General features: G+C 44.1%; 1 protein-coding gene across 3 annotated transcripts in view; it reads left to right on the top strand.

The window, feature by feature from the left end:
- Positions 1–20,825, top strand: part of LOC127660410 (sorbin and SH3 domain-containing protein 1) — a 76,424-nt gene that overhangs the window by 13,005 nt on the left and 42,594 nt on the right. For 2 of the 3 annotated variants that reach the window (XM_052150612.1, XM_052150613.1), the window contains exons 1-3: positions 7,055–7,172; positions 12,468–12,510; positions 20,662–20,748. In XM_052150612.1, the coding sequence (XP_052006572.1) occupies positions 20,718–20,748 (31 nt within the window). In that variant the 5' untranslated portion in view covers positions 7,055–7,172; positions 12,468–12,510; positions 20,662–20,717. Of the gene's footprint in view, positions 1–7,054; positions 7,173–12,467; positions 12,511–20,661; positions 20,749–20,825 lie in introns of those variants that run through there. The other variant, XM_052150611.1, reaches the window with a different exon arrangement.

Here is a 20,825-nt window from a genome sequence, read left to right as displayed (position 1 = left end):
CTGCTCCGCCCCCAGAGTCTTCCACGGCTCTGCCGGGTTCTGCTCCGCCCCCAGAGTCTTCCACGGCTCTGCCGGGTTCTGCTCCGCCCCCAGAGTCTTCCACGGCTCTGCCGGGTTCTGCTCCGCCCCCAGAGTATTCCACGGCTCTGCCAGCCTCTGCTCCGCTCTCAGAGTCTTCCACGGCTCTGCCAGCCTCTGCTCGCCCCTCAGAGCCCTCGCGGCCTCCGCCTCTCGAGTCTCCCAAGGCTCCTCCTCCCAAGCCTCCCAGGGCTCCTCTCAAGCCTCCCAGGGCTCTTCCTCTCGAGCCTCCTAAGGCTCCTCCTCTCGAGCCTCCCAGAGCTCTACCTCCCAAGCCCCCCAGGGTTCTGCCTTTCAAGTTTCTCGAGCCTTCCAAGGCTCCTCCTCCCAAGCCTCCCAGGGCTCCTCCTCTCGAGCCTCTCAGGGCTTCTCCTCTCGAGTCTTTCAGGGCTCCCCCTCCCAAGCCTCTCAGGGCTTCCCCTCTCGAGTCTTTCATGGCTCCTCCTCCCCTCGAGCCTCTCAGGGCTCCGTCCCTCGAGTCTTTCATGGCTTCACTCCTCGAGCCTCTCAGGGCTCCGTCCCTCGAGTCTTTCATGGCTCCACCCCTTAAGCCTCTCACGGCTTCGCCTCTCGAGTCTCTCAGGGCTCCTCCTCCCCTCAAGCCTCTCAGGGCTCCGTCCTTGAGTCTTTCATGGCTCCACCCCTCAAGCCTCTCACGGCTTCGCCTCTCGAGTCTCTCAGGGCTCCTCCCCCTCTCAAGCCTCTCAGGGCTTCCCCTCTCGAGTCTCTCAGGGCTCCTCCTCCCCTCAAGCCTCTCAGGGCTTCTCCTCTCGAGTCTTTCAGGGCTCCACCCCTTCCAAGCCTCTCAGGGCTTCGTCTCTCGAGTCTTCCAGGGCTCCTCCTCCTCCCGTGCCTCTCGGGGCTCCGTCTCTTGAGTCTTTCATGGCTCCCCCCCTCGAGCCTCTCGAGCCTTCCAGGGCCCCACCTCTAGAGCCTCTCGAGTCTTCCACGACCTTTTTCCCCGAGCCTCTCACGGCTCTACTCCCAGAGACTCCAGAGCTTCCTAGGGTTCCGCCTCCCGAGCCTCCCACGGCTCCACCTCCCGAGCCCCTCACGGCTCTGCTCCCAAAGACTCCAGAGCTTTCTATGGCTCCGCCTCTCGGGCCTCCTACGGCTCTACCCCCCGAGACTACAGAACCTGCCAGGTCGTCGCCTCGGGGACCTCCCACGGCGCCACCTCCATTGGCTCCACCTCCTGAGCCTTCCAGGCCTTCCCCCTAAAGCCTCCTTCGGCTCCACCTCCAGAGCCTTTCAGGCCTTAGCCCTAAAGCCTCCTTCGGCTCCACCTCCAGAGCCTTCCAGAACCCCACCTCCAGAGCCGCCTACAGTGCCGCCTCTGACGGCACCACCTTTCACGGCTCAGCCCGGACTTCCTGACCCTCTCCCTGTCCTGTGGCCTCTTCCCTGGCCTCCGGACCCTATTCCTGTCCGGTGGTCACCTTCCAGAACCCCGGACCCAGTCCCTGTCCTCCAGTCGCCTTCCAGACCCCCTGACCCTGTCTCTGCCCTACGGCTGCCCCCCAGATCTCCCGACCACCCGCCTGTCCGCTATATTCCCCCTGACCTTGCCTTGAACTGCCCATTGACCCCCATGGACTGTTTAATTTCCCTTTGTGCCCTCTGTGCCCCTTGGACAGCCCTCATTTTTGTTTTTTGTGTTGTGTGGGGTTTCTGTTCTGGGTTTTTTTTGTTGGAATCGCCAGCATCCCGATCATCCTGCACCGCTTCCCAGAGTTCGCGCTCCTCGCAGCCGAGCGCGGCCGTCAGGAGCCGTCCGTTACAGAGGGGGGAGTACTGTCACATACCCCGCTCCTCTGCTTCTCCCCGCTTCGTCGGGCACACACGCACACTCACTCCGCGAGCTTACTCGCTCGCTCCCCGCCTTCGAACTCACACACTCACTCCGCGAGCTTACACGCTCGCTTCCATCCTTCGAGCTCACACACTCACTCCGCGAGCTTACACGCTCGCTTCACCTGTACTCCGCGAGCTTACACGCTCGCTTTCACCTGTACTCGTCCCAATCACCTGTTATTCGTTTCACCTGCACCGCTCGTTTGTTCCCCTATATATATCACAACCCTTTCGTCTCACTCTTGTTGGTTATTGTTTAGTTTACCCCCCCTCGCTTTGCCAGCACTTGTGATCCTCTAGTCCCCCTGTCTTTTCCTCTCGCTAGTCCCGTCTAGTTCATGCTTGTTTCCCGGCTTCTACCTTACGCTCCCGTTTACCACTCTTCTCTGGATTTGCCCTTTTTGTACTGTTGACTCCTTTATCGAATAAAGCAGTTTACTCTGACATTGTGACTGTCTCGTCTTGTGTGTGTGTGCGCGACAATCATGCTGTTTGACTACACATTTAACCAAGGTATTACTTGTTTTGAGGAAGATAAACAACACTCTTATTTACATATTTTACTATGATTATTAAAGTGTTTCATCCATCACTGATTAAAGCTGAAGTATGTAACTTTTTCAAAGTTGTTAAAATACTTTCTAATATCCCAGCTTAATATGCAGAGACCAATATATGTAAGCCATTAGTAGATAAAATGTCTTGAAAACTGTAAACACTGTGTCTCTGTGGCGCTATACAAATTAGCGTGTTGTTTTTGAGCAACCCACTTTCACCCATCCCAACAATGTTACTCAACCAATGGCGTGAGTTGGGGTGGGACTATCTGACTCTTTGAACAACTGAAGACAAGGGGCGTATTCAGAATGCTGCTTTGAATATTTTTTTATTTTTCCATTCGGTGGTGCTAGTGTAGTAAAAATTACATACTTCAGCTTCAGTGTTTTTATTGTACTAAACATATCCCAAATTAAGAGACACTTATGATATGGCTGAAATAAGTTCAATAGAAAATCTTTAATTCTTTTTATATTACAATCTACAGTCTCAGTGGTCATTGCAAGTAAACCTATAAAGAGTAAACCTATATTAAATAAAAATAACACTAGTTATTATTTAATAATTATTTAACTAGATTAACAATAGTTAAAATAAAACTGTAAACCAATTATGCAGAGAGAGAATTCAATAATAATTGTTATTAAATATACTTTATGAAGCCCTGCATACTTGTAATTCCTTTTCGTTTTTCTTTTTTTACAGAAAATATTTGTGTTACAGTTATGATTTCCTACCATACTTGCTCATCATCTTTCACATTATTCTGTCTTCCATTTTAAAATCCAAACTGGAATATTTGCTGTCTCATTTCTCTGACAGCGATGTCATATGCTGAAAGTATACACACATAGATCAGTTATGGCTGAGGAAAATACAGCAGCTGCATACATTTCCTTTTATGATTCTGTTGTTTAAATGTGTAGAGAGTATGGCAGCCTAGACCTCAGTCCAGTGTGTCTGCTGAAAATGTTTACGCAACAGAGCGGGGATTCTCAATTATACAGCCACACTTGCTCTTCTACAGCACAACCATGTTTGGAGCTGTTTGCCATGATCTTGGTGAGCTGCAGTACTCTGTCTCTGAACCCCTCTGTCATTTGTTGACAAAGCAGAAGTCAAACTGTGTTATGTAACAACCCACCACCCCCACCCCCTCACTCTGACTACAGTAGGCTCCTTGTAGATCTCTTTTGTGTACTAAAGCTGGACTCTTTAAAAGCTGTCATGGAAATAGAATGAGACAGTCCCTGGAGATTCTTGGGTGGAATATCATGGTACTTTTTATTGTGTCACCCCTTTTATTATTTTAATGGGTCTGGCATAATGGAATGGGAAAACAGTCAGGGAGGGCTCTACAGTGTATGATGACCTTCAGCGGTGTTCTAGAACCATCCAGGGTTACTCATAACTTATTAACTTTTTGGAACATTTTGGGGTGGTGAAGTAGCAGGACATGGCACTATTGACATGTGGGACATTTTAGAAGTTCACCAAAGTGTTGCTTACAGAAGCCAGTGGAAGGGAAATCAGCAAGCAATACTTACAAAAGGGATATTTTTTATTTTGTCTGATACTGATATTGATCAGTCACAGAGTGAAGACAAAAGTTAGTAGAAAAGATCATAATTGTTTGAGTATGCAGAATGATATTATTTAATTTTAATGAATTGATTTTTATTTTTGTCAAAGATCAGTCGTCAAATATTCTGAGATTTGGATGAGACACAACAGGGGCTTTTTGAACTACCCCTACAGCCGGCCCCCTTTCTCACCAATAGCTACATTAGCCAAAGATGTGGAACTAAGACTTTTGTCTTTGACTTGAGTGAGATTCAAGATACAGTTTTGATTCTGAAACAAAGACTTGGACTGATGTGTGACATGAGCATTTTCACTAGTGCTTTACCTCGAGAAGGCCAGCTGGACTGAGTGCTAAAGATTTTCCAGAACAGTTTCATCCCTTAGGGAGAGTTACTGTTCTAATCGAATACTCTTATTTATTTATAGATATTATTTATAGTTTTATGTTATGGTTTGTGCTTCCTTCTGTTGCTTTGAGCCTGATCCATTTTTTGTCAGTTATTTCTAGGTGAAGATATTGTAAAGTGTCTAATTTCTGGCTCCAACCAGAACTGCAATTATAATGACTGTATTCAAACAAGTTTTATTCAATCACAGCCTCATGACAACTCGGTAAACGAGGTGGCGAAACCGTAAGATGTTGTATGTCTTGGCTTTTACGAAAAGGTTAGATTTTAGACCAATCAATCATCAAACATAATTTCAAATTGATACAATTCAGGCATCAAATTTTAGCTAGCCTTCTATCCAACACTTAATTTTAAGAATGGAAATATTAGAGAACTAGTTTGGTTAGTCATTCCATATTTATTTATGCAATAGAAATATGACTGATGTAGGTCAGTAACCAATAATATGCTTGTGGCAGGGTGGAGGACGGGGACGGGTTGTGATTCTACACACCCGGCCCCTTATCAGGCTAATCAAGCCTCCGAGAGAGATAAAGGCCGACTGCGGAGGGTGGTGCGGGAGAGAGAGATAGTTTACGGATATGTCCGTCATGTGTGTGTGTTTGTCTTTTGTTTAAGTTTATAATTTAAATATAATTTATATTGCCAAGCCAGTTCTCGCCTCCTCCTTTCCATTGAAGTACGTTACACTGGTGCCGAAATCCAGGAAGGAGGAGGGATGCCCGTCGCGGAGTCCTCGACACTGCTGTCCACCCGGGGGAGCGCCGCTGCCATCCACCGGGGGAGGGAGTAGCTGCCGTCCGCGAGGCGAGTGGGAACTGGACTCCCCGACCTCCTGGAGCGGTAGGGCCGCTACCAGGGCTGGAGGAGTATCCCCAGGAGTTGCCGTGAACACAGAGGGGCGTTATTTCCGCCGGGGGTTGTGGGTCTGACTCCGGTCCGCCTGGGGAGGAGCGGCTGTCATCCACCTGAGAGGGTGGAGGAGTGATCGAGGACCATGCGACGGTGTATCAGAGAACCGGCATGTACGTTTTTATTTTTTTTCATCTCTCTCTCCTCTCTCTCTCTCTCTCACACTCTCTCTCTCTCTCTCTCTCTCTCTCACTGCCGCTCCGCATTGGCCTTTTCCCTCTCGTTTAAATTTTAGTGTTTTTTTGGGGGGTACTTCACTGTTACAGGAAATCCCCCCCCATTTAATTATTTCTGTTTCCCTCCCCTTGTCCCCTCCCTCGTCCAGGTAGACGGGGATGACCTGCTGGTAGAAGGCACACCCCTCCCCAGGGAAAGGGGGGGGGGGGGGTTGTACGTCCTGCCGGGGGCTCCCAAGCCTGAGAGAACGAGGGAGGAATGTGACAGGGTGGAGGGCGGGGCGGGGTCATGATCCTACACACCCGGTCCCTTATCAGGCTAATCAAGCCTCCGAGAGGATGGTGCGGGAGAGAGAGATCGTTTACGGATGTCCGTCATGTGTATGTGTTTGTCTTTTGTTTAAGTTTATAATTAAAATATAATTTATATTGCCAAGCCGGTTCTCGCCTCCTCCTTTCCATTGAACTATGGTTACAATGGTTCTATAATTTCATTCCAAGTCCTGATATTTCTCATTCTTCCATGTTACACAGCAGTGAGTTTCCTATTAAAATCATGGTTAGGTTTAGGGTTTGGTTAAGGGGTAGGATTTATGGTTAGGTTTAGGTTAGGGGTTAAACTTCGAAATAACTTAAAAACATTGATCATTGGTTTATTTTCAGTATGGGAGAAAAAGTTGTACGTTTTTGAACGAACCAACTCGTATGATTTCTTACGATACTTTATAGTACCATTTTTTACACCTTGTCATGAGACTTGGTTTTTCAGTCACTCACCCTGTCTTTCATTGGTCAGACAAAACAGGTTATCCTGCCCGAAACTCAAGCTACTCATTGAGAAAATGTTGTCATGTCTGGCCCAGTCAGGACAATCAAACAAACAGATTCCACTTCTATTTGGTGCCGCTACTGGAGAAGAATTTAAACACTTCACCTTCATATCTATTTATATGATTATATTCTATAATTTTTTTGTAGCAGACTGGATAGACACTGTAATCATCATAATGGCCTCTAATACATTGTAGGGGCCTGAACTGTCAGTGCTCATGAAAGGCTGGCTTTCACTTTGACAAGACCACTCAGGTCACTGTTTACTGTGTGAAAGTTTGCGTCTGGTCCAACCTGGCCTGTAGCCCATTACAATAACCTTCAAATGTGCCTCAATCAACAGAAAGTACATTTAATATTAGAATGACAAAGACAAGATGTAGAGGATTGTTAAATATTTGGTAAATTATCTTAGATATCTTAATATAGTTCATAGACTCATGGGGTGCCTGGCATGCCAGACAGGGATGAAGAGGTGGATGGAAAGCAGGATGCTGTAATTCGTTCATCAGACGCTGAGTGGGTGACACATTCCCAGGTGGCAGGTGCTGACAGGTTCATCTTGGTAGTCATGGCGATGAATGAGGCAAAGCATGGTTAAGGTTGAGTTCTTTGAAGAGAACAGTATGTGATAGCTTGAATTAGTATGATAGGCCACAATCAAAGGGCATTTAAAGCAGAGCCCTTCCCTGTCCGGGTGTTTTTTTAGCACTTTAAACCAAGTTAGGCTCAGCTGAACATCTTTGCATCTGAAGGTTTTGACTTACAGGTAAGCTGCAAAATGCTTTTAGGGCTTATTGTGAGTCTGTATGATATTAATATGCATTAATATAGTAATATAATATAGCACTAAAAGCAAAATCATATGTTTGTACACTTATTTGTTTTAAGGGCTTTTGGATTTAGTTACTAAAACCTAAACATTTTCACTTAGCTTTTATACAGGCTGCACGTAGAGCACTGTAAGGGATGAAGTGTTTTAGGGATGCACAAACCTTGAGGCTCTTGAATGATGGATTGATGCATGCAGCTGTCATTGTTGGGCCTTTTTTTTATTCAAAAAGGAATGTGATACCTAATGCGGTTTGAGATACATAAGCATTTAATATAAACAGCATATTTGCGTATTCTTGGATTACACAATTGCTGTTACATAACTGGTCAACAAGACTTCCAAATTTAGGGTGCTATCCATTTTCAAGGTGGGGCAAAACAGATGCTAACAGATTTTGTTAGAGAAAGCGCCTTGTATTTGTGTTATTTTATATATATATATATATATATATATATATATATGGAAATTCTTTATAGGAATAACCCCTTGAGATGTACCATCTCTTTTTCAAGGGGGTCCTTAATGACAAAAATTCAATATAGACACAATTAGACAAAACATGTAACAAAAAAGAAACAACAAGATAATTAAACAATACCAAATTTGACAAAAAACAAGTAAGCAAAAAAACAGACAATAAATAAATAAAAAACAAATAATAAGATATACAAAATCAGGACATCATACTCCAAATAGAGCATGAGAATGGATCATTCCTGTATAGATTATAGAAAAATATTAATGTCAGTGATAGACATTATAAAACATGGTTATAGAGGTGTTAATATAAACATGTACAACTAATCGTATAATAAGAAGACAGTGCATTTTTAAACAAGTGGTGAGATGATATGGATTTAATATATTCAGGTAAATTATTCCAATCAGAAGGAGCTTTAAATATAAAAGCTATCTTAGCTATTGACTTAGAGACTGCAGGAACAGAAAAAAGAGCTGTACAGAGTGTCTCAATTGATAATTAAAGGAAAAGGGTACCATAAACTGTTTTTAATAGTGAGGGTAATTAAAATGTATACATTTAAAAATAAACTGCAGCCAATGTTGCTGTCTTCTTATGATGGGAGAAGGCAAATTAAGAGTTTCATACATTGTACAATGATGAGTTATGAAAGGACAGCCAATAACAAATCTACATAGTCTATTATAATCTATTTTATCAGCATAATCCAATATTGGTAAAATGAGTTGAAATGCAAGCTTCTTTCTAACAGTAAATGAAAAGCAGTTTCTGGATCAATAAAGAACACCAATACACCAAAGTTCATTTTCTTCATAATATAATTAATCTGGCATTTAAATGAAAGTTCAGAGTCAAGCCATAGGCCCAAATATTTGGTGTATTTTTTTAGTTTTTAGGCCAAATATTTTTAGTTTTATTGAGTAGTAATTTATTAGCTATGAGCCAGTGTTTTAGAGTATTCAAAGACTGCAAAGCTAATTAAATCTATAATAATTTTTTTTTCGATGTGTATATTACCGTATCGTCTGCATAAAGCTGAACAAAACATTCTGAGCAGATCGAGGGAAGGTCATTTATAAAAATAGAAAAAAGAATTGGACCAAGAGTTGAGCCTTGAGGCACGCCTCATTGTTGTATTAATGTATCAGATTTGCTTCCTTGTATGATAACTAATTGTTTCCTGTTATGAAGATAAGAATTGAACCAAAGTAAAGCATTACGTGACAGACCAATAGAATAAAGTTTATCTAAAAGAAGGTAGTGGTCAACCAGATCAAAAGCCTTGGTCAAATCAATGAAGATTGCACCTGTTAATATACTATCATTAGATGCAGAGAAAATATAATTTGTAAGATTTAACAAAGCAGTGGTTTGGAATGATTTAATCGAAAGCCTGATTGAAAAGGTGATAAAATATTATACTTATTGAGATAATATGATTTATTAATATGACAATTGATCATAAATTAGTTTTTCAAATACTTTTGCTGTAGAACAAATTATTGAAATTGGTCTATACTCATTAAGTTCAAGTACATCGCCCCCTTTGTGCAGGGGAGAAATATGTGAACATTTCCATATGGCAGGTATTTCACAAGTAGATAAAACATTAAAACGATCACAAAAAGGGTACATGATAATGTGGGACAATAATTTAAGAAATGTAGTTTCAATGCCATCTAACTCAGGACCACTACCCACCTGTAGACAATCAATGGAATCCTTGACCTCAACAGGTGTTATTCTTCTGAAAGAGAAGGAACTGTGACTAGACAATACATTGTTAAACACATTGTCTATTCTGATATAAACGCATTATATCAGAATAGACAGAGGAGAAATGCTGATTAAACGCTTGAGCGACTAAAAATGGATCGTGCAGTATAACATTGTTAACTCATATCTAATTAGGTGAAGTTTTATCAGATACATTAATTATAGTTTTGATTTTATTCCAAACTTGATTAGGATTTTTAAAGTTATGAGCAAGAGATTCTTAATAATAATTCGATTTGGCATTTCTAGTCATGGTTTTGCTCGTATTTCTCAACTGTCTGTACTTTTCCCAGTCAACTGGATCCTTGGACTTTTGAAAAATAGCCCATTCATTATCTCTCTGCCTGAAAATACTTATAAGATCAGAAGTTATCCAGGGAAGATGCCTTCCCTTCACTTTGGTCGTTTTGAAGGAAGCATGTTTATCTATAACTTCAGTAAATTCAGAATATAAAAAGTCCAAAGCATCATGAACATTTGGTATAAGATGATACCTGTCCCAATTAATTTAAATTAAATCATTAATAAATTTATCTATATTAATTTTCTTATATTGTCTGATTCTAATTAATTTGGGTGGCAGTTTGAGTAATTTAATTTTCCAAATACAGTACACAATTGCATGATCACTAAGGAGTGGTGGTGGCGTAGTGGGCTACAGCACATAACTGTTAATCAGAAGGTTGCTGGTTCGATCCCCAAGGCCACCACCATTGTGTCCTTGAGTAAGGCAGGTTGCTCTGGGGAAATGTCTCTGCACTGTAAGTCGCTTTGGATAAAAGCGTCTGCCAAATGCATGAATGTTAAATGTAAATGTAAGGCAGTCAGACATAACCCCTGCTTTTAAAAATCTATTTGGGTGTGAAACAAGTATCCAGTCAAGCAGAGATTGACATGCAGGTGTGGCACGAGTGGGCTCACTAATTAACTGAGTTAGATTCAGTTTAAAAAAAAAAAAAAATTTTACTAGAAGATTTATCAATCCAATTCTTATTGAAATCACCTAATATAATAAATTAATTTCTGCTAGTAATAGAGTTTATAGTAGAGATAATATAATTAAAGGATTCAGCAGGTGCAAAATGAGGTCTATAAATGTTTCCAATAGTTATATACTGATTCTCATGCAGAGTTACCTTTACAAAAATACACTAAAAATGTAAAGCTACAAGATTAGGAATAATTAACTCAGAAACCAAATTAGAAGACACATATGTGGCTACACCACCACACCTAGTACCTCTGTCGACTCTGTACAAAACATAGTTTGCCAATTTAATTTAATTGTTAGATACTCTGTTGGTGAGCCAGATTTCTGATAAGGTAATAACATTAGGTTAATACTGCTCAACCCATACCCGAAATAAATAACATTTTGGTAGAAGGCTTCTAATATTCAGATGCATTATTTTCAATCCTTTAACACCTTCCAGTTTGACACTTAAGGTTTAAAAGTATACAGTCACTGACCAAACATAGCAAAGCAAAGTAGATCCAGAAAAATAATTGTTAGGCACAAAGATACACAACAATTTACAGCTAAACACGCAGACAGGATGAACAGACAAGACATAAAACACACACACACACACACACACACACACACACACACACACACACACACACACACACACACACACACACACACACACACACACACACACACACACACACACATCAGATACTTTAATTCAGATGTTGGCTCTATTAAATTATCTATAGAAAGTTATCTGCCTTTCCTTGTTTGTTTTGACATTTTGTGGACATTCATATAGACTGTAACTGTAGTGTAGGCCATAGTAAAGAAGCCATGAGCCATCTAACTAGCGACATATTCAGATTACATTCGGATCCATTGGAAATGTAACAATTATCTGCAATCATTTAGGGCTTCTGTACTATATTGGATCTCCAAAGAAAATTTAGTTTTTATATATCCTGCCAATTAGTAATTTAGTACACACTTTTATTTAAAAGTCACTTATAGTACAAATTTGGCAGACTCTTTATCTAAAGGGACCTGCAGTGCATTCAAGGTACACTGTACATTTAATCAGTATGTGTGTTCCCTGGGAATCAAACCCATAAACTTAACAATGCTAGGACTATGGAAGCTCAAGGTTTGTGTGGGGATTGAACCAGCAATCTTCTGGTTAACAGCACTACCAAACAGAAAAAGCATATTGTAATATTATATCTTGACTTGATTATTGATCTCTTGGCTTAAACCTTCACACTCTCCTTTACTGTATGTTTATGTTATATTTATGTTATTAGCTCATTAGCAATTACTAGTGACAATTACCAGGAAAAAGTAGCTGAAAATGCAGAACACATGCTAAATTAGGTCTCAAACTTTTATATGGACAAATCAATCTTAATCTCGTCATTTTAATGTCATCAGTATATTAACAAACTATATAGAGTAATTTATTCTAAAGAGATATTCATCGCCACAGCAACTAAAACATAAATTTTTATTGAACCATATTTTCCAGCTGAACCAATGTTGTGTAACATGTCACTTTGTGTCTTCTTTCAGTGTAAACCCCAGCTATAGGTGTGACATGTTAGTTAGAGGGATAATCAGCACCCTCATGCTCACCATTCTAGTAGGATTGTTTTTAACATTATTCTGATTTAAGGTGAAGTAACAGAATTGCACACTTCAATTTAAACTAGGTTTTGGGCCTATATATTTTTTATGTTGTTATTGAGTGGTGATTGTCTAATTGCCAAGTTGGAAAAAGTCACATTATTCAAATTGAAAAGTTCATATATTTGCAACAGCTTAGAATAGACTACTAAGCACATTAGTTACAAACGTGTTTAGAAACATAACATGGCAGTGTGGAGAATGATGTTGTGGGAGTCATCTGGTTTGCCAACCAATGAATATTATTTTTTTTTTCTATTTTGCACAGCAATATTGTTTCTTTAGCATCTCTCCTTTCATGCATTTTCATTTGCAGGGCTCTCCAGCAGAGGGCACAGTGAAATTTGATGCAGCCCCTGGTAAGCATGTCATGATTTTTGAATCTCCATCCAGTTCTGTGAGGTTATACTGGCCTAGCTTGCCAGTTTTTTAGAATTAGAAAGGCACAGCATAACGCATAACACACAACAGATGTAACGTCAGGTTACATATGTAACCTCAGTTCCCTGAAGGAGGGAACGAGACGTTGTGCCGAAGAAGCAACGCTAGGAGTCTCTCTTGAGCACCGAATATGCCTCTGATCTATGAAAAAAGGCCAATGAGAAGTTGGCAGACAGTATTTGCATACCCCGCCCCCGGACATACGGTTATAAAGGTGAGGAAATATGTCGAGTTCATTCAGGATTTTTCTGAGGAGCCGGAAATGGTCCGGAAACTACAGTGGCTCGACGTGGCCTAGAGGACACAATGTCTTGTTCTCTCCATCAGGGAACGGAGGTTACATACGTAACCTAGATGTTCCCAGTCTGTCGCTCACTTTGACGTTGTGTCGAAGAAGCAACACGAGGGGTCCAATTTAAATCACGCCATGCGATGAGCCGTGTATGTGTACTGCTGACACAGGAGCGGGCAGGTACTTGACGTGCACAGGAGACCAGCTGTTTCAGACTGCACGTACCCTTCCCCAATGCCCCAAAACAGTCGTCGGAATCCTTCTGGTTACCCTAAACAGGGGAACAAGGCGATGCTCACCAACCCGGGAATGGGCCGAGCCTGGCTGGGCCTCTTTTCTCTCTATGTTTCTCCGCATAGAGCAATAAACGTCCTCGGCCCTTACACGCATCGAGGGAAGGGGGTCTTACCCAGTTTCCTATTCTTTCAGGGGGAAAAGACCATTGGCCACACCTGCCCTGAAGGGGAGGTAAGAGTGGCGAATACATAACATGGGTTTTTAGGCGGCATTTGGAAATGTCGCAGTGGTAGATCCAGCCTCACTAGGAGGGGGAGTTGCTAAACACAGTGACCGGAGCGACTGGGACTGCCTAAGGGAGACGCGGGTCCACTCGTAAGGGGACAGTACCGCGGACAATACACACAGGGGGAGTCCACATAGGAGTCCTGCATTGTGGAGCACCTATTCCAATACAGGGTAGATTAAGTACCCCCAGTGGATTGGGTCGGCGAGTTCCTCCGCTGAACTACGGACCCACAAGGGCTAGGGAGGAATCATCCAGGGATCCGAGGAGTGGGATCTCCTGGGAGAAAAGCCGCACAATTTTACCTCAGGCGAGGGAAAGGGCGCTAGGCGCAAGCGATCCACCCGGTCAGTCTGTCAGCATGTTAGAATTGAAGCGATCCACCTGGTCAGTCTGTCAGCGAGTTCTACCGGCTCGGACCTGAGAAAACACGGGATGAAACTGACTCAACCCGGAGATTGTAGAATCTTGCAAAGGCATTAGGTGTTGCCCAACCCTCTGCTCTACATATGTCTGCTAGGGAAGTGCCCCTGGCCAGTCCCCAAGAGGACACAACACTCCTTGTTGAGTGGGCTCGGACCCACAAAGGGGGGCACGTCCTGGGTGTGGTAGGCCAATGAAATGGCATCCACAACTCAGTGGGAAAGCCTCTGTTTGGAGACAGCGTTCCCATTCCGCTGTCCGCCAAAGCAGACAAAGAGCTGCTCAGAACATCTAAAGCTCTGCATGCGGTCCAAATAGTTACGCAAAGCACGTACCGGACACAGCAACGAAGGGGCTGGGTCTGCCTCCTCCCGGGGCAGCGCTTGCATGTTCACAACCTGGTCTCTAAAGGGCGTGGTAGGAACCTTGGGCACGTAGCCCGGTCACGGTCTTAGGATCACATGTCTGCCGGACCGAACTCACTAACAGAGAACGCTTGCAGGTCCCCGACCCTCTTGATGGAGGCGAGCGCGATCAGCAGGGCAGTCTTAAGAGAGAGGGCTCTGAGTCCGACTGATTCTAGCGGCTCAAAGGGAGGTCTTTGGAGGCCCGAGAGGACCAATGAGAGATCCCAGGAAGGGAACAGGCTTGGCCGGGAGGGATTTAAACTCCGGGTGCCTCTTAGGAACCTGATAATTAAGTCGTGCTTACCCATAGACTTGCCGTAAACTGCGTCGTGGTGGGCCGCGATAGCAGCGACGTACACCTTTAGGGTGGAAGGGGACAGCCTGCCCTCCAACCTCTCTTGCAGAAATAAGAGCACTGACCTAACTGCGCACCTCTGCGGGTCTTCGGCCCGGGAAGAACACCGATTTGTGAACAAGCGCCACTTCAAGGCATAAAGATGCCTGGTAGAAGGGGCTCTGGCTTGGTTGATCGTGTCTACAATGGTAGGTGGTAGACCAGCTAGATCTTCCGCGTCCCGTCCAGGGGCCAGACATGGAGGTTCCAAAGGTCTGGGTGTGGATGCCAGAGTGTGCCATGTCCCTGAGAAAGAAGGTCTTTCCTCAGGGGAATTCGCCAGGGAGGGGCTGTCACGAGGAGTACGAGGTCCGAGAACCAGGCCCGGGTGGGCCAATAGGGAGCCAATAGGGTGACTTGTTCCTCGTCCTCCCTGACCTTGCACAGCACCTGTGCAAGAAGGCTCACTGGGGGAAATGCGTACTTGCCAGTGCGTCTGCCCCGATGGGAGCCTCTGTTCGGGCATACAGAGAGGGCAGTGGGAGGTTTCTCAGGAGGCAAAGAGGTCTACCTGGGCCTTGCCGAACTGTTCCCAAATCAGCTGGATCGACTGGGGGTGAAGCCTCCACTCTCCGCTGGGAAAGCATTGTCATGATAGTGCGTCTGTCCAGGGTTTGAAGAGCAGAGGTCTGTCCAGGGTTTGAATGTCTGGCGGCAGGCATTGGTGGTCGACACACGGTGCGTGCCGCGGAGCCATGCTCATCTCGGGGTGCGGCCCTCCACCGGGGGATGGAGTGGTCTACTTACAAGCTTCGGAGCGAACGTCTGGGTCTCAGGGTCGACCGTCTAAGGAGTGCCTGGGAGCCTTTCGGGTCCTCGAGGGGGTCCTTGAGATGGGGGCATGCGCTTCCTGCGGGGCGCTCGAGGTGGGGGGCTCGGGTTGAGGCGGAGCTGCATGTTTTTTAGCCACAGGAGGACACCCTTGGCGAGTAGACGGGGCTTGCCCCATGGCGACAGGTCTGCGGCAGGGCAGGATGTGTGAGATGGCCTCCGTCTGCTTTTTCACCACGGAGAACTGCTGGGCAAAGTGGCCGAACTGGGAGACTGGGGTGTGTGAGAAAGCGTGTCTTGTCCGTCTCGTGCATCTTGACCAAGTTTAGCCACAGATGACATTCCTGAACCACAAGTGTGTCCATCGCATGCCCGAGTGACTGCGCTTCATGCAGCACGTCGGGATCAGGACTACCCTCATGCAGATCTTTGAGTGCCTTGGCCTGGTGGATTTGCAGGAGGGCCATGGCATGCAGGGCGGAAGCATCCTGTCCGGTGGTGCTGTAGGCTTTGGCGGCCAATGACTACGTCGTCCTACAGGCCTTGGAGGGGAGCACAGGGCGACCCTGCCAGGTGGTGGCATTCTTGGGGCATAGGTGGATCGCAACCGCCCTATCTACCTGGGGAATCAGTGTGTACCTGTGGGCTGCTCCACCATCGAGTGTAGTGATAGCGGATGAGCGAGGGGCTTTGTGACGGGTGGAGAAGTGTGCTCTCCATACAGTCTTCAGCTCATCATGCACCTCCGGGAAGGGGGTGGCTGTGAGCGGCACGCAGACCTCTAGGAACTAATCCTAGAGGTCTGTGTGGAGGATGGAGTGTTCCAGTCCAGCCCCACGCTGGTGGCGGCCTGGGCAAGCATGTCGGACATCTGGGTATCGGCCTCAGCCTGGGCGTGCTGGCCCGAAGGCGGCAGCCCAGACGAGTCATCCGCGTCAGATGCCGGACCGCTCTCCAATGCAGCGGCAAGCCCATCAAGCTCAGGGGGCTCCAGAGGATAGGCAGGCTGGCTGTGAGGCGAGCCGCTGTTGCCTCGAGCCCGGACGGGAGTCAACGAGCGTGCCAGGGGGTGGGTGGTTCGCGTGGGCGTACCAGGCGAAACCGAGCCAGCTGCCATCCCCAGATCGCCTCCATCGCCGGCCGCGTCATCCTCAATCCCGTGGGAACAAGGAGCAATGCGGGGGGTGGCTGGAGTGGCGTTCCTTCGGTTGAAGGAATGCCGTAACCGCAACATTGCCATGATCATGTTCTCGCGGTGAGAACATGAACCATCCACAAACGCTGCCTCGGTGTGATCGCAGCCCATTGGAAAGGCATCTTTATGAAGACGTGTCCTGAAAAGGATGTTCAATGGCGCTGTGTATTGCTCTTTTAGAGGAAAATACTCTTTTAGAGAAAATCACTCTTTTAACAAAACACTCTTTTAGGTTTTGCGCTGTCGAAGCGCCCATGGGCAAACTGAGAAGGAGAAAGCCGCTGAAGTGTGCTGTAGATCCAACAGCACTATCGCTCAGAGGTAGAGGAACTGGTGTGTGAGACTTGCAGCTTGCTGTATACACGATCATTGGCTCCGAAGAAAATTCCTGAATGAAACAGACGCATTTCCCCACCTTTATACCCGTATGTCCGGGGGCAGGACATGCAAATTCTGTCTGCCAACTTCTCATTGGCCTTTTTCATAGATCAGAGGTATATTCGGCGCTCAAGAGAGACCCCTAGTGTCGCTTCATCAACACAACGTCGAAGTGAGCAACAGACGGGAAACATAACATAACATAACATAACATAACATAACATAACATAACATAACATAACATAACATAACAATTGAAACAAAGAAAGACAACAAAACACCTTTAACAGACACCATAAATTGTTTTTGCATGCCTGTTTAGAATGGGTTTATTGTTAACACTCCATACAGAATCACATATTTTAGTAAATGTGTTTATATATATATACAGTGTATATCAGAAGTCAGAAGTTTACATACCCTTAGGTTGAAGTCATAAAAACTCATTGTTTATCCATTCCACAGATTTCATATTAGCAAACTATAGTTTTGGCAAGTCTTTTAGGACATCTCCTTTGTGTATGTCACAAGTAATTTTCATCAATTGTTTACAGACAGATTGTATCACTTTTAATTAACTATACCATAATTCAAGTGGGTCAGAAGTATACTGTGCCTTTAAGCAGCTTGGAAAATTCCAGAAAATTATGTAAAGCCTTTAGACAATTAGCCAATTAGCTTCTGATATGGAAGGTCTTGTTGGGTGTTCCCGGTATGCAGTGGGTACCTACCAAAAGTGGTCCAAGGAAAGACAACTGCTAACAGGGTCATGGGCGCCCAAGGCTTATTGATGCTGTCTGGTCTGATCCCATGGAAAAGCTATTGTATCACAAATGCTGAAAAACGTAATGCTGGCCATGATAGAAAGGTGTCAGGACACACAATGCATCGCAGCTTGCTGCGTATAGGGCTGCATAACCGCAAAGCGCAAAAAGTGCCCATGCTGACCTATGTCCTCCGCTGAAAGCACCTACAGTGGGCACGTGAGCGTCAGAACCGGACCATAGAACAGTGGTAGAAGATCATGTGGACGGTCGGGTGCGTCATTTACCTGGGGAAGAGATGGCAGCACTATGGGAAGAAGGCAGGCCAGCGGAGGCAGTGTGATGCTCTGGGCAATGTTCTGCTGGGTCCTGGCATACATGTGGATGTTACTTTGACACGTACCACCTACCTAAAGATTATTGCAGACCACGTACACTCCTTTATGGCAACAGTATTCCCTGATGACTGTGGCCTCTTTCAGCTGGATAATGCAATCTGCCACACTGCAAAAATTGTTCAGGAATTGTTTGAGGAACATAACAAAGAGTTCAAGGTGTTGATTTGGTTTCCAAATTCCCCAGATCTCAATCCGATTGTGCATCTATGGGATGTGCTGGACCAACAAGGCCATTCCATGGAGGCCCCACCTCACAACTTACAGGACTTAAAGGATTTGCTGCTAATGTCTTGGTGCCAGATACCACAGAGGTCTTGTGGAGCCCATACCTTGATGGATCAGAGCTGTTTTGGCGGCACAATATACACTATATATCACTATTTGTGGACACCATATGTGCTTGACGAACATTTGATTTCAAAACCTTAGGCATTAATTCCCCCCTTTGAAGTAATAACAGCTTCCACTCTTTTGAGGAGGCTTTCCACTATACTGTATGTAGTAACACGGCTGCAGGGATTTGCTCTCATTCAGACACAAAGCTATCAGTGAGGTCAGGAACTGATGTTGGTCGATGGGGCCTGACGTAGAGTTGCTGAACCATTACACCCCAAAAGTGATCAGTGGGGTCAGTGGGGTCTGGGCTTTGTGCAGGCCAGTAAATTTATTCCATGCCAGACACAGTACACCATTTCTTTATGGACCTCACTTTGTTCACAAGGAGCATTATCATGCTGGATCAGAAAAGGGCTATCCCAATCTGTTGCACACAAAGCCCAAGCCATTACATAAAGAAACATTAAGATTTTTCTTTACTGGATTTAATGTAGTAAAGAAATTTGTTAATTAGAACGGGGTGTCCACATACTTTTGGCCATTTAGTGTTTGTGTGTGTATATATATATATATATATATATATATATATACATACTTATTTATATGTATGTAATAGACTGGCATATATTAAGGTTAATTTTAGGTCAAAAACATCTTTCTCTAGAAACTCATCAGTCAGTCATTGTTTTGAGGAATGAAGGCAATGCTTGAAATTGCAAAAAATTGAAGATTTTATACAAAGGTGTGCACTACAGTCTTCAAAGACAAAGGACAACTGGTTCTAACAAGGACAGAAGAGATGTGGAAGGCCAGATGTACAACTAAACAAGAGGATAAGTACATCAGAGTCTCTAGTTTGAGAAATAGATGCCTCACATGTCCTCAGCTGACAGCTTCATTGAATTCTACCCACTCAACACCAGTTTCATGTACAACAGTAAAGAGAAGACTCAGGGGTGCAGGCCTTATAGGAAGAATTGCAAAGAAAAAGCCACTTTTGAAACAGAAAAACAAAAACAAAAGGTTAAAGTTGGCAAAGAAACACAGACATTGGACAACAGATAATTGGAAAAGAGTGTTATGGATCTTAAACCCATTGAGCTTTAGTGGGATCAGCTAGACTGTAAGGTGCGTGAGAAGTGCCCGAAAAGACAGCCACTTATATGGCAACTGTTACAGGAAGTGTGGGGTGAAATGTCACCTGAGTATTGGGACAAACTGACAGCTAGAATGCCAAAGATCTGCAAAGCTGTCATTGCTGGATGTGGATGCTTTTTTGATGAGAACTCTTAGAAGAAGTTTAAGAAGTTCTGAATATTTTTTTTCAAATTGTAATAGTAATTTGTCACGTTATTATTGTCCTGACTATACATTGTGATCAACTGAATGCCACTTTGGTGAATAAAACTACCAATTTCTTTCCATAAGAGCAAAACCAGTACATTATTCCAAACTTTTGTCCACTAGTGTACAGTATATATTGTACTGTATGTTATTGTTCAGGCCTATATAAAAACACTGCAGTAATACATAAATGACTGTAGCAAAGAATAATAGCTGTCCAATGCCTTGATACAGGGAGGCTCATGAGTAAGCAATTAGAAATAGACTCCCTCTGTCTTCCTCTCTGGCTTGAGTCATTGTTGAATCAGTATTCTCACTGCCAGGTCCCCTATTTCCTTCCGTTCATCAATCTTTCCTCAATATATTTGCCAGCCAGCAGAGAACACTGTTATTGCATCATTATCATTTATCATTATGGACTTCAGTCTGAGTAGACACCTTGTTTAATATTACAAAAATGAAAACAAGTCTGTTAGGGAAAGATATACAGTTTGTTCAATGGGTTGTATTGTTAAATTGTTAATCAATCAGCCAGCAAAACATTGAAAATACATAATTACAAACAATTTTACATGGATAACAAAACTCTGGAAAATATAGTGTTTGAAAATTAAAGTGTGATGTAGGACTGGAAGATAATACAAACTTTTAAGCGGACTATATGTTCACCCCTCATGGCCTCACATTCATTCACATAAAATTAAATATGGTGTCTTCCCTGAATAATATAATATTCTAGATAAAGTCTACCAATAACTCAATAAGCATATTTAGTCCATTAGACAGCTCATTTTACTATTCTCCACTATTTACTAACATGCTCGTCATTGTATTTTTCTTGAAGCCCATTCAGCCTGTCGACGCACTGTATCTTCTGTACGAGTAACACCTTTGAGAGCCATGAAGACTTCCCCTGATCTCATGCCTACTGGTAAGAGCAGGTTGAAGTTGATATAGGAAGAGTTACCCAAAAACTAAAATTCCATCATCGCTTACTGATTCTCATGT

Source organism: Xyrauchen texanus, chromosome 20 (genome assembly GCF_025860055.1).
Source record: "Xyrauchen texanus isolate HMW12.3.18 chromosome 20, RBS_HiC_50CHRs, whole genome shotgun sequence".
Classification (NCBI taxonomy): domain Eukaryota; kingdom Metazoa; phylum Chordata; class Actinopteri; order Cypriniformes; family Catostomidae; genus Xyrauchen; species Xyrauchen texanus.
The sequence above is the reverse complement of the archived record's forward strand: the minus strand, read 5'-3'. Positions and strand labels throughout refer to the sequence as shown.